At 35.5% G+C, this 14,099-nt stretch overlaps 1 protein-coding gene across 6 annotated transcripts in view; it reads left to right on the top strand.

Annotated features, from left to right (window-relative positions):
• Window positions 1-14,099, top strand: part of LOC143849136 (diaminopimelate epimerase family protein) — a 40,683-nt gene that overhangs the window by 460 nt on the left and 26,124 nt on the right. For 2 of the 6 annotated variants that reach the window (XM_077358189.1, XM_077358187.1), the window contains exons 2-7: window positions 3,672-3,736; window positions 3,922-4,133; window positions 7,245-7,400; window positions 7,472-7,639; window positions 10,589-10,659; window positions 12,852-12,909. In XM_077358189.1, coding sequence (XP_077214304.1) covers window positions 3,679-3,736; window positions 3,922-4,133; window positions 7,245-7,400; window positions 7,472-7,639; window positions 10,589-10,659; window positions 12,852-12,909 — 723 coding nt within the window. In that variant the 5' untranslated portion in view covers window positions 3,672-3,678. Of the gene's footprint in view, window positions 1-2,800; window positions 2,819-3,671; window positions 3,737-3,883; window positions 4,134-4,981; window positions 5,158-7,244; window positions 7,401-7,471; window positions 7,640-10,588; window positions 10,660-12,851; window positions 12,910-14,099 lie in introns of those variants that run through there. The other 4 variants (XM_077358188.1, XM_077358192.1, XM_077358190.1 and 1 more) reach the window with 4 other exon arrangements.

Below are 14,099 nucleotides of genomic sequence, written 5' to 3'. Positions count from 1 at the left end.
CTAGCTCATTTAAAACCTTATAAATGCCAACTTTCCTTTTACCATTAGGTACCATATATAAGAATTCAATTCTTTATTGTTATTAATGTTAGAGTTCTATATAGCTGTTGAATACTATATGCATCTAAATTTCTTTATCTATCTTAATAATGGGAAAAGTTGGATGACTGTTTAGCCCTGTTTGTTTTGGATTTTGAGTCCAAAACTTATCAGTTTTGCACTCCAAATCGATTCTCAAAATCAAAATGCAAACAGGCGTAAACAACAGATTCATCTCCTCTGACTCCCTGATTCCACCTATTTTCAAATTAAAAATGAAAATAATGTTTTCAAAATGGGGCCAAGTCCTATTTTACTATACTTTCATAGATTATGAAACTATGTAATCTCCAATTTCTAATTAGTATTGTTATCTTTCCATAATAATTATTAAAGAAATAGTAATACCGCTTAACATTTGAAAGTTGCCAGCCATATGATTTGTCTTATCTGATTTCCTTTACTTTTTTCTAAAATAATGACAAACTTTAATACTGGCTATACAATCTCAGTTATTAAGCCACAGATTACTTACCCTATATTGGTAGTGATTTCTTTAAATCCATGTTTATTTACTAATTTGGCATGTTGCAATTCTTCCTCTCTTCATTTAGTTCAGCAAGATTTATTCCACTGAAACCCAAGTAAGTTCAAATACTCATTTCCTTCACCATTAGATGTAAGCAAGGTTTATTCCTTTGAAACTCAAGTTCAAATACCCATTTGCTTCACCATTAGATGCTTCAATGTTGGTTGAACTAAAATTACCCAAATTGATAAATTGGATTCTGGTTTTTTTCTTATTCTGATAAGTGTCTTCATATGGTGTTTTTACTTATTCTTACAACTGCCTCTCTCCATATAATTTTCACCACCCGTTTAACTGAATCATTGAAGGTACTTCTCTATACTGCACTGCTTAATTATTGAGCATGTTTTGTTACATAGGCAACTGAATCATTGACATATTTTGTCTTATTCATTTCTTTCAACTGAGATTGCGGTTCTCTACTGCAAAAGTTAGCCACAAAAATAAATTTCCTTTCCAAAGTAATTCTTACAATCCAAGCAGGGCTTAATTGGGATTACAAGAAAAATATTTCTGCTGGAAAACATTTGTTGGAAGTTTTTTTCTCTTTCCATTTAGAGAGAAATTGCATGATTTTGGTTAGTTTAGAGGGATATATAATGAGTTAAATTTGAATAGGATTGGTTCAGTTTATTTTAGAAATATTTTTCCTTTCCAAACTTTTCAAATTTTTTCATCCCATGATTTAGACGAATTTTTTTAAATTTCTCTATCATCCCCAAAGAAAACCTTCAATGATCCCAATCGGAATCTAAATTTCTATTGAAGCTTTTTATTTCAATCTCTATCTTATTGGTGGTGTTAATCATTATATCTCTATCATCCTCAATAGAAAGGCTATGATCTGTGGACACGGACACGAGTGTCGTGTGTCAACACGGACACGGCAAACTTTCAAAATTTAGAAACGGGGACACGACTAAAATAGAAAGTACATGTAGCCATGATTCGTGGACACAGATTCGTGTGCTAAGTTTCGACACGAATACAAGGTATCTGACATGGAAACCCCTAAATATCTAGAAATAGTGGCACAATCATACACGTACACACATATAAAGTTATTGACACTTCTAGTAGTACACTTAAAGTGTCTAAAAGAGTGTCGACACAGGTGGACACGGGTGTCGTGTCGGACACGACACGACACGTGTGTAAGCAATAAATTCGAAGTGTTGGCCAAATCATAGTAGAAAGGCAATCAACTATTACTAATGTTTTCTCAATGGGATTCATTTTCTCAATCTGACTTTTCTATTCATCTATCAATCGATTTGAAAATAGCACGTTCATCTCTTTTTCCGTTCAATTCTGCCAATATATGGTGCTTTGGTGCAAAATACTTGAACGCTTTCTAAATCGGTTACAAGAACAATTACTCATATGGAACAGAGAATTGGTGCTTGATAATTTTCTTTGCTTCAAATATGAGCAGAATAACTGCTCATTCATTGTTCTATACATATTCTTTCTTTGCTACCAAACATCAGATATACATTTCGATTTAGAGTTTGATTTTATTTTCATTTTTTTAAAAACTCTTCCACCCCTTAGGTTGTAACTTTGATATTTTTTCCATTGCGTTTTCTATATCTCTATGTTTTTTATGAATCATTTACTGTTTTTGTTTTGCCGTGCATCGCGCGGCCGGGTTTTACTAGTACTATATATAGCAGAAGAGAAAATGATGAATTTTTTCCATTTATTTGTAAACGCTGTGAATTTAACACGTCACCAAAAATAGGAAAATACCTCTTATGCCCTCAAAATCCCACGAAGTTATATAAAACTACCTTCTATGTTCTACAATTCCCACGCGTCTAAGTAGTCTCTCTATCCCTCTTCTCCAATTCTCTCTCTTTTCCTCCATGCTTTTCCTTTTCCTTTTTCAATTCAGAAAAACACAGCTGTTTCTACCCATCCACCGCCGGACGCAGATCACACCGTTATCCGAGCAGACTCGGCTTCCAACCTCGAGCTCGATCATGATTCCCACATCCTCCACCGTCATCCGTCCATACTCGATTTCTTTATTTCTTTATTTGGAGCAATTGGTAGGCCAAAATTTGAAGATTGAGCTTCGATTCTGAGGTTAATTTCCGCCATGAACCAAGTTTGGTCCTTCGACCCACAGCTACGGGCAAAAGTTGGTCGATCTGGTGCACTTCCAGACTCTGGGAGCTACCTATGGTATTTCATCTTCTTCTTTGTTTTTTATGAAGATTTTTTGGGTTATTTATTAATTTTCTTATTTCTGGTCACTATAATTATTTTTTCTGTAATTTGTTGATAGGAAGTAATTATTTTTTCTGGAATTTGTTATTTGGAGTTGGGCCTTTCATTTCAAATCAACTTCTCTTCTATTTTCTTAAAGTTGTGGAAATTAGGGTTCTCTTCACAGTTCGAATTTGGGGATAATCGATTTGGGAATTCGATCTTTCATTTCAAATCGAACCATCTTCTGTTTTCTTAATGATGTTACATGAAATTTGGGGATAGTTGATTTGGGAATTGGGGCTTTAATTCCAAACCGATTTCTCTTCTATTTTCTTAATGTTGTTGACTGATTCTTTCAGTATGGAATTTGTTTAATGATATCCTGCAATGAAAACCTGCTTTGAAAAAAACCTTTTTAAGTATGGAATTCGATAGTTAGAGGAAACCTCAATGAACAGTAACAGTTCCTAATCATAGTTCTTTGTCATTTAATTCTTCGGTGCTTTAGAATCCAAAATTGCTTATGTTATACGATTGCTCCATGTCGCTGGTCATTGATGGGCTGTGAAACAAATGTTGGGTTTTCTATTTTAGTATTGGCAATTGAAGTATCAACCCTGAATTCTTTTACTCTTATGTTAATAGAATCAAAATCTTTCCCATATTGTCTGAAGCTTTTTATGATTTTAGGCCATTATGTTGTTATTTCCACTTCAGAAATTCTGTTGGTATTTGGGTACATGATAGTCTTGCTTCTTTGTTTTGAAATTGGCAAGTCTTGCTTCATTGGTTGAATTGAATGGTTTGGCTGCAAATTTTGATCCAGCCAATCCATGAAAGGACCATGGTTTACTTTTGCATCCAGAGTTGCAGTTTATATGAAAAATAGAGGTGCGCTTAATATATTTAGTGCTATATTAGAATTTGTTGTGACACCATTTCAATTGCAGTTCACACAATTTGGGTGTACTTACAAACATTCTAAAGCTGATATTAAATGTTTCTAGCTTTCTTTTTTATTTCTTCTAATTTGGTCAGCTGGTGAGTCTCACCCATCCTTCTCTCTTTCACACAAGCCACCTCCACCACCATCTCTCCGTTCCGCTACAACGGGAAGATCATTGCTCTCTTTGCTCTTCGTCATTTTCTCAAAGCTTCAATGCTTCTGCCACTACTGTTGCAGAATAAGAGTTTCTCTTCACAAACCCACCTTCTAAGACCTCGAGTTCCTCTCTACTGCATCTTGGAGTCGTCGTTTATTACGGGGTCTGTCATATCTGCCACAAAGGTATGGAGCGCATATTTTTTTCTCTTTTTGGAATTCTTGCTCTTCATCCATTTCCTCTTTTTCTTGGTTTGTTTCATAGCTCCAATTAGCTGAGAGCAATTAATTTCTTGAGGTGGCCCATTTTTAAGTAATTCTTCCTATTTGGAGATGGTTTGAGATTTGCATTGGATGGCATATTTTTAGTTATGGTTCAGACAATATGAATTTGCATATTTCTAAATAATTAATAGAATGTGTACTGGCAAGAACTTTCGATGAACAAATTTTTGTTGCTTACAAATCTAACTTTAAGTTTTGGGATCTATAATACAGACTTTATTTTCTAAAAAGTGTCATGTCAAACACATATTGGCCTTGCTTGCTCAGTGGGTTCACATAAACTAACTTCATTCTCTTTTTCTTCTTAAAATGGTTTTTCCCTTTAGGTTGCAATTTACTGTCTATTTCACATCAGCATGTTGTACTCATCATCGTTGTATTCGTTTTTCTCCTCCTCCTCCTCGATGTACTGTATGTTTATGTCAGTGTTGTATTGAATAGAAGGAAACAATGGTAAGTATCATAATATATTGATTATTGCATGGCATCTAAGTTTAGAGGTTGTCTATCTACTTTCCACTTTTAGATGCATCCAAACTACGGGTGCAAGTCCCAATTTTTAGGAATTCAGATTGAGCTTTTACCAAGTAATGATTCTATTTAATTCAAATCCATTTTAGGAAAAGCTCAACCCAATCCAACCCGACCCAAGTTGCACCTGTAGTCCAAACACTTTCAAATGATTTTTTTTTCTTTCCAGGAGGGGAAAGTGAAATTGGTGCAGAGACAATGAGAGTATTGGCACTTTGTTGAGCACGCGATATTATTGCTGCAAGGAACATTCAATATGCAAGTGGTTTTCATCTTTAGGTTATTGAACTTTTGTTCTTCATGGGGATTTATCGAATCTAAAATGCATGCGCATTCACATTTCTTGAGAGTGGGAGATCATTAGAAGATGGATATATGGAGCTTTAACACACAGGTTCCAAGCTCGAGGCATTAGTATATCATACAATTTGCTTATTTGATTCTGATTTGTATCGCTTGACGAAACACATACTTCTCTTTCCTTTCTCACAGTTTTTTTACCTTCCTATATCCTTGAACTTTCTTTTGTGAATTTTTTTTTCTATGCATCTTTTTATCATTCAATTTCTTAGGGGTTTGTTTTTTATGTTTTATGCAATTCCTTACTTTCTTGCAAACTTTTTACAAAATTATCTCACATCTACATGTCTGTATGTCTCTTTTGAGTGCTTTTCATAGTTTCTTAATCCAAGTTTCTGTTTCATGGGTTCTTTTTGCATTTGTTGTTTCAAATTGTAATTCATAACAATATTTTGGGCTGATTCAGAATCGAATTGGTAGTGGACAAATTATTTTGGAAAGTCCAATGCTTTCTATGTTCTTCCTCTTTTAGACACGAAACATTGATATCTCTTATTTAATATTTCCTTTTGAATAATTTTACCTGATATTTTTATTAAGGGAAGTGATATATCCGCCCCTTTTGATCACCAGGAACACCCCCTGTCAGTGTTTGTGGCAATCAGGGGCATTGAATTCTTCTGACAAAAGTGCTACAGCCCCTCTTTAGTCATTGATACACTGCAGGAGGTGTTCCTGGTGATCAAAAGGGGCGGATATACACGGGTTTTTTTACTAGTATATATATATATATATATATATATATATATATATATATATATATATATATAAAGCTGGATGTGGTACGCTGAGGGTGTGCCACGTGGCACCCCCTCTGCAAACCGCATTCAGCCATTTTTTTTTACGCATCTATTCATTTGCAACCGTATTCAGCCCTTTTATTTTTATTTTTTGACGCATTCAACCAAGTTTCTAATAACCGTTTTATTCGGTTTCCGAGTTCAAACGTCACAAACATATCACAAATCCAAAACATGTCACAAACATCACAAATATATAGATTTTCTAAAAGTTTCCGTATACGAATTGGATATCCAAAAGCCACCTCACCCTTTCTCTCTTAATAGAAATACTGAAAAATAGAAATATTTCTAAAGATCTCTCTACCTCTGCATTTTCAAAATGCATATGATATCTATCTATATGTTGCATCTCTCCGCCAATGTCAATATGTGGCATGATTGCATGAAATGGAAAAGAAGAGCAAGTCCAAACCCTCTTTTTACTAGAGGTATCAGCATTTTTTTCATATTTGTATTGCAGAAATTTTCTGGAAAAAAAAAACATATAAGTTATAAAGCTTTCTTTTTTAGTTATAAAGCATTCTTTTGTGGGCCGCCCTGTGTGATGTACGGGACTGCAACTAGTTATTTCTGTAAATACAAATTCTCACACAAACTCTCACTCATACCCAGGGTTTAAAATTTTGGTTTCGGTAACCGTTTCGGCACCAAAAACCGAAATTTGGTAATTTGGTTCCAAATTCCGGACCGAAATTCCGAAATTTTGTAACACTTTTTTTTAAAAATAAATAATGTCATTAAATCGACGAAATTTGGTAAAAGGTGAAAAATTGAATTTCGGAAAATTTCGGGAAATTTTGGTTTCGTTCCCACCGGTATCCGAAATTTCGGATTTCGGTCGAAATTTAAAACCATGCTCATACCCAGGGTTTAAAATTTCGGTTTCGGTAACCGTTTCGGACCCCACCAAAACCGAAATCTCGGTCCGAAATTTGGTAATTTGGTTCTAAATTCCGGACCCAAATTTCGAAAAATTCAAATTTTGTATCACTTTTTTTTTTTAATAAATAATGTCATTAAATCGAAAAGGCGAAAAATTGAATTTCGGAAAATTTCGGTTTCGGTCCCCACCGGTATCCGAAATTTCGGATTTCGGTCGAAATTTAAAACCATGCTCATACCTTCCTCCCATTCTCTCTCTCTTTCCCTCCCTCTCTCTCTCTCTCTCTCTCTCTCTCTTCTAACGGTGTTTTCTGGTAGAATATTTAAAAATACAGCTTATGTCTTCTGTTTCCCGATGGCCGCCTCTATCTCACTCCCTCCCCCTCTCCTCTTCTTACAAACCATTCTGATATCTTCTCAACCCTAATATTTCCAGATTCAGCCCTTTCTCCGAAACCCTAGCTTTCGTATTTCTGTTTCAAGGAGCATCGAACCCCCAGAGAAAATCTCCCAAGCTCCATTCTTAGATCGCAAGGAGAGCGGATTCCTCCACTTCGTCAAATACCACGGCCTCGGAAACGATTTCATCTTGGTATTTGAATCCCTCATCTTTTTTTTTCCCTTCAATTTCTGTATAGTCTGCTTAATTTTTTACTTTTTTAGGTTGATAATCGGGATTCTATAGAGCCTAGGGTTACACCAGAGCAGGCGGTGAAATTATGCGACCGGAATTTTGGTGTTGGAGCTGATGGAGTTATCTTTGCAATGCCAGGAGTTAATGGGACTGATTACTCTATGCGGATTTTCAACTCGGATGGAAGTGAAGCCGAGGTAAAGGATTGTATTAATTAAAAAAATGTTTTCTTTTTGCTGATTGAATTGAGAATTAAACTGAAATAGCTTGCGAATTTAAGTAAAGAAGATAATTTGGAAGGATGTAGCTTTTATATGTTAAAGAAGGTTAAGAGATTTTGGGAAGAAAAATGGGGAAACAATATGTAGTGAGTTTACTATTTTCTTTCTAGTGTTTCTCAAATATTCCATGCTTGGAGATCATTATAGCCACAATGGATTGGTGCTTACCTATTCAATTCTTGACCCAGTACATATATGATTTTGAAATTTTAGTTTCCTAATGACCCTTAAAGGAAATAGAAAAAAAAAAAAAACTATTGGTATACTCATCTCCATTGAGAAATAGTGGAAGAGCGCGGAGGTTGACATAATTGAAGAACGTCAAATGTGCTGGAAATTTGCTCTTGACCCAGTACATTTTTTATTTATTTTCCTACTGACCCTTAAAGAAAATAGGTCTTCATCTCTTCAAGAGTGCTTTCTCCTCCTCACATATTTGCTATGTTTTATCAAAAGACCAAGATGATCTTAGATATGCCCTATGCACGGGTGACCAGAAGTATTTGTAATTTTTATAGGGAGGTAGTTGCCATTGGTGAGTTCATTGTAACCAAGTGGGGTAGCATTATAAATAGTGTATAGGATTGGAAGAAGAGCAAGGAGATCTATTGGGCGATTTTAAGCTGGGGAGAAGCGTTAGGGTTTGGAAAAGGAAAGGAGGTTGATTTTTTGGAAAGGTAGAAGAAGTTGAACAATCATGGATTTTTTTTTTCCGAAAAATTCATGGAAATGGTGCTTACTTGCATCTTTTTCTTAATTTAGGTGCTAATTTGCGCGTAACTTAAGTGGGAGGTGTATATACTTTTATTTTAAAAGACCTTCACTTAAGTGGGACGCTATCTTTTACCTAACTTATGTGGGGTATAGGTTAGCAAGACAAAAGATAGTTGCAAAGGCTGCGAGTGCATCTTAGCAATACAAAAGATAGTTGCAAAAGGTGCAGGTGCATCTGTTAAAAGATAGCACATGTGTCCTAAGATGAGCTCAACGAGAGAAAAAATCTCGTGTGGAACGAGGGGGTAATTGTGAAAGTGTCGCCTGTAGATGCTTTAGACCATCGGAATTTGAAGCTAGAGGTGTCAAAAAAGTTACCACAGGGATAACTGGCTTGTGGAAGCCAAGCGTTCGTAGCGACATTGCTTTTTGATCCTTCGATGTTGGCTCTTCCTATCATTGTGAGGCGTTGTTCTTCAACCTCGAGGTCAGAGATTCAATCCCAGCTTACCCCCCCCCCCCCCCCACCCCCCCCCGACCACCACCAACAACAACAAAAAGAAGAAGCTGCGACAATAATTCGATGAAACCTTGGGGTGGGTTGGGGATTCAAAAATGAGTTTTGGGAGGCTAGAACAATTAGGGAAACGATAGAAATAGGGTTTTAGAGATGCAGAGGGATAAATCTGAACTTCAAGATAAGAAAGAAGAGATGAAAGGGTTTTTTCAAAGTATAAAGAGAAGTGAAGAAGGAAAGAATGAAGAGAAGACAAATGATGGAGACACCAGAACCAATACCTCTTTTCGATAGGCAGAATCTCTGCCCTTGGCGCTTCACTCTTGATTCAAACCTTGCTATGATACAATGTGAAACAGATCCGAAAGATGATGTGAAGTAGAGAAAGAATAGAAGAAGATAGCCATTCATGGGAGAGACTTTTTTTCACTAACTTCAGAAATGTTAGTGCATTGGTATTTATAGAATGGTAATGGTGAGGTTAGACTCACCTTTGGTAGCCCATTGGGAGAAAAGGATTCCAAAGGAAGTGGAAGCATTAACTTTAAGACAAGGTGTATGATTGCTTATCTCATTACTCAGTGATGAATCTTTCATTGAAGGTGATTCCCTAAATGTTAATAGCTGGAGCAGAGGGGACAAGATTCCCTAAATGTTAATAGATGGAGTAACAGGATCATTGCATTCGTTTCTGCCATGTGTGAAGGTAAACTTAGGTTTGGTTGGTCTTTTAAGTAGAGGTTACTGCGTTTGTTGTGGTTTTTGCTGAATTGTTTTGGGCGGGTTGTTTGTTTTCCAAGAAGGATGTTAGGGATGCTATAGGTTCAGCTCACATTTCTAAGTTACATGCCATGTAGAATGTGACTTCATTGGGCACAGGGTGTCAGAATTGATTTAGGTAATATGGCTTTATCTCACGATCATTGGAGTAATGGATAAAATCTCTTCCCTAGTGGCTACTAGCTACTGACACAATGGACTATCTATCCAATTGGGTAGTGAATGAAAGGTTTCTGCCTCATTTTGATGCCTAATTAGTTCCTTGGAATGGCAAGAGTAAGGTCTAGTACTCGGTCCAACGTACATGGATAAAGTGTTGAAGCAAGTAGGTAATAGCGATGATCTTACTCTCATCCACCATTTTTTCTTCTAGCATCCATATGCTCCTACTACTATTGCTGTCACTTCTTTCTTATGGTCCAACTTACATAGATAAGTCTTTGAAACAAGTAGGGAATATGGAAATTCTTACTCCGGTCCACCATTTTTTATCCTAACAGTATATCACGTAGAATCATATTAGGTTGATTTATTCCTTTTGAAATCTTCGAAACCGATTCTCATTAAATTGTCTCCTGAAAGCCCAACACATTCGGAAAAGTCTTTTGGTGCATCATGTTTTTTTTTTCTTGACCTTGACACCCTAAGAAAATTGGCCTACAAATACAATCACCAGGACCTATTATTTTGATTGATAGAGGCAAATGAAAGATTTGTGTGTTTTTTGACTTGATTATTCATTATGCTATTGTATTTGATATATGCTCTATTTCCATTCTTTAAAAGAAAAATACTAACTCACAATATTCATGTTGATTGTTCATTATGCCAATTCATATGATATTTCTTCCCAGATGTGCGGTAATGGAGTACGTTGCTTTGCCCGATTCATTGCTGAGCTGGAAAATTTTCATGGGACCCAAAGGTGTTATTGCGAGTGGTTTTCATATTTGGAGTCTCCTTGTTCGATCTGTTATTCATATAGTTTTACTGTATTGGATCATGATGCTTTCTTGCTTATATTTTGTGCTTGTATGTACATTTATCATTAGGTCTTGTGTCTTGTCACATATATGTTTTTTCCATTTTCCTTGTGTTAATGCTTTTATTCTTACATGGTTGTTATATTTTGGATCACTTTTCTATTTGCATTTTGATTTTTTTTTCGGTCATATACCCCAATATTGGAGAAGGAATTTCGATGACGGTGTTTTCTCGATTGTTTTCCACTCTCTCATCCATTCTCTCAATTGAGATTTCACTAATTTCTTATGGGAACTTTCTAATTGCTTATGAATATTGATTAAATTGCAGTTTAGCCTCATTATATAAATCACAATAGATGAAGAAATTCTAGTTCTTCTCAAAGGTTTCCATGCTATCCTATTATTCATCATAAGCTTTTGGTGTTGCAAATTTTATCATACCCTCTGATGACATTTTGCATGTTGAGGTGCGCATGATAGTTTGTCATCCACAAGAGAGATCAAATATCAATATTTTGTTTTGAAGAATGATTGGTTTAGTGCTGTGGATATCTATCTTACTTTTATTTTAAATATTATAATTTATATGTTGTCAATTAATTATGAAATTTGTGTAACATGTGGGGTGGGTTTTTATAGTTGCATACTTTGGTCCTTCAAAAGATCCAGTGCATCTGAGTATCGGATAAGAATACTTGGATATGGTTAGGAGCAAGGTTTAAAATTTCGGTTTCGGTACGGGTTTCGGACCCTGAAATTTCGAAATTTTGGTCGAAATTTCGAAATTTAGGTCGAAATCTGGTACAAAATTCAAAACCAATATTTTATTCAATATTAAGTGAAATATTAAATTAATTAAAAAAAAAACAGATTTTTTGGGTCAAATTTCGGAAAAACCGAAATTTCGGCCGAAATAAATGACCGTTTCGGTTTTTGGTGGTTTCGGTGTCGGTCTCCACCGAAATCCGAAATTTCGGATTTCGGTCGAAATTTAAAACCGTGGTTAGGAGTACACCTTCGATACTCTTGATCTGTGTCCTAATTTGCTTTCCTTTTTCATGCAATTTAGATCAGGCTTGGTTGATGTCATACCCTTTTATCCTCATGTAGGATGCAGTCAATGTTTTAAAGGCGGAAGCGTGAGGGTATGCATTGAACCCTCTTGTGATATGCCTCATGATTTTTTGGGTTTTAAATAATATTAGAAAAATAAAGAGAAAATAGTAAAACATTAAGAAAAATGTCAAAAATAATATAAATTTGAAAATATGGAAAAATGTGCTTCATTTCCAAGCACAAATCATCATTCAACTAAGAAAAGCAAGTATGAACCCCAAAAACATTCAAAATGATATTACAATCTTAGGGAGTCTGTTCTCTCTGTTGATGGCTTAGTTTCCATGAGTTTGAAAATAGCTGACAAAATACATCTAAGAAGTCCACATCACAAATTCTAAACACAAAAGCTTTATACAAACACATACACAGCGAACTATGCCTATGAGGCATACCCCTTTGACCTTAGACATATTGCTCAATTTGCCACTTGTCAAAAGGTGTATGACTCACTACTTTTTGCCTTTTTGAGTATGCCTCGATAAGCATTAGGAGTAAAGGTCGATCTAAACAGTTTATTCGTTTAGGGGCCCCAGGATAATAAGCTGGAAAAGCAACATTGAATGGGTCTTCAAACAGATTAATCATTACTCGTGGTGGTTAGATGCTCACTCACTACAAACTTCACATCAAAACTTCACATCAAACAGGTTTCTCTTGATGAGAGAAATTCCCTAGAAGTAATGGATTTCAACTTAATTGAACGGTTGGGGAGTAATGAATAAAATGGATGTTTCTATGTAAACTTCCCCCAAAACCTCAATTCTCTCTCTCTCTCTCTCTTTCTCTCTCTCTCTCTCTCTCTCTTTCTCAACACACACACACACACACACACACACACACACACACACAACGAACCATGGCTGTGAGGTGTACACATGGTGCATACGTTTTTTGGGAGGAATGGTATGTATTGGATAATACACATGGTTCAAGCTTTATAGTTTGAGAACTGAAATGGAGCTATTCTACAATAGTTGATGTGTGTTGATGATTCTGGTTTTTTGCCTTACAGTTTTACTATTCACACTGGAGCTGGTCTAATTGTTCCCAAAATCCAAGATGATGGGAAGGTATTTTTTCACTCTTGACTTAGTATAAAATTAAGTGCTTTTGAAACAGGAGTTTGATGTATTAGTACCATTATGGGTTCAGATTTTTTCGCATGTATATAAAAAGATCAATTCCCATAACATATGGTTGTCCTTCCATGCTTCAAACTTGTGTACAAGGGTATACTTTCTTCCAAACTAGTCTTAGTGTCACGATATCATAAAATCAGTTCCTTGTTGAGTATGGAGATCTAGAGTATGGCCGACATGTTGAAGTTATTCCTGATTTATCATTGGGTAGAATAGTTCTAGGGGATATTCAGTCTTTCGTGATAAATGTCTTAAGTTGTGCGTGAGATTATACTTCCTTCCAATCTTTCGCGATAAAAGTTGTGTGTGAGGTCATACTTCCTTCCAAAGTCATCTTACCACACCATGATACCATATAATCAGTTCCTTGTTGATTGTAGAGATTTTTTTTATTTTTTGAAATAGCAGATTTTTTTTTAATCACTGGGTACAATAGTTATAGAGGATATTCAGTCTTGTTATAATTGTCCGAAGTTGCTGATGGTTCATTCATTGCCACTAATATGTGCAAAGCCATCAAAATGGATTAACTGGTGGATTTCCTTTAGGCCTTGTTTGGATTGCAATAAAAATATTTCTGACAGAAATTTTTTTCTTGGGAAATATTTTTCTTTCCACAATTTAGAAGAAATTGGTATGATTATGGTTAATTTAGAGGGATATTATCAAAACTTGAAATTCCCTCTAAGTGAAAATTGAATAGGATTGGTTCAAGTAATCTTTCTTTCATGTGTAAAAAAAGAGGAAATTTTAGAAAAAATTGTTCCCTTCCAAACTTTTCCACAAAATTCTTGCAATCCAAACAGGGCCTTAGAGAGATAGCTTTGAACAACAGATATCTCTAACCCTTTGCCCTAGTGATGTTTTTTTTTTCTTTGAAGTAAAAACGAAAGTGCTTTTCTCAAGTCATTTTTTCCTGCCACGATGAGGGCAATCTTTGATCTATGAACTGATTGTTCATTCGGTCCTGGATGATGTCAAGGGCTTTCTCATTTTGCCTTTGTGATTATCTCACTTGAAATTCAAATAATTTGTTGTAACTAGGTAGGGTGAATATTAAGGTTTAGGAATGCGTGCGCAAAGTCCGACAATCGGTAACACTATGGTCTTTGTAATATTTA

The sequence above is a fragment of the Tasmannia lanceolata genome, unplaced genomic scaffold, assembly GCF_043159265.1.
Source record: "Tasmannia lanceolata isolate RefF3 unplaced genomic scaffold, GAP_Taslan_0.1 ptg000016l, whole genome shotgun sequence".
Taxonomy (NCBI): Eukaryota; Viridiplantae; Streptophyta; class Magnoliopsida; order Canellales; family Winteraceae; genus Tasmannia; species Tasmannia lanceolata.
Note: the sequence above shows the minus strand (reverse complement) of the source record. Positions and strands in the feature narration are given on the sequence as shown.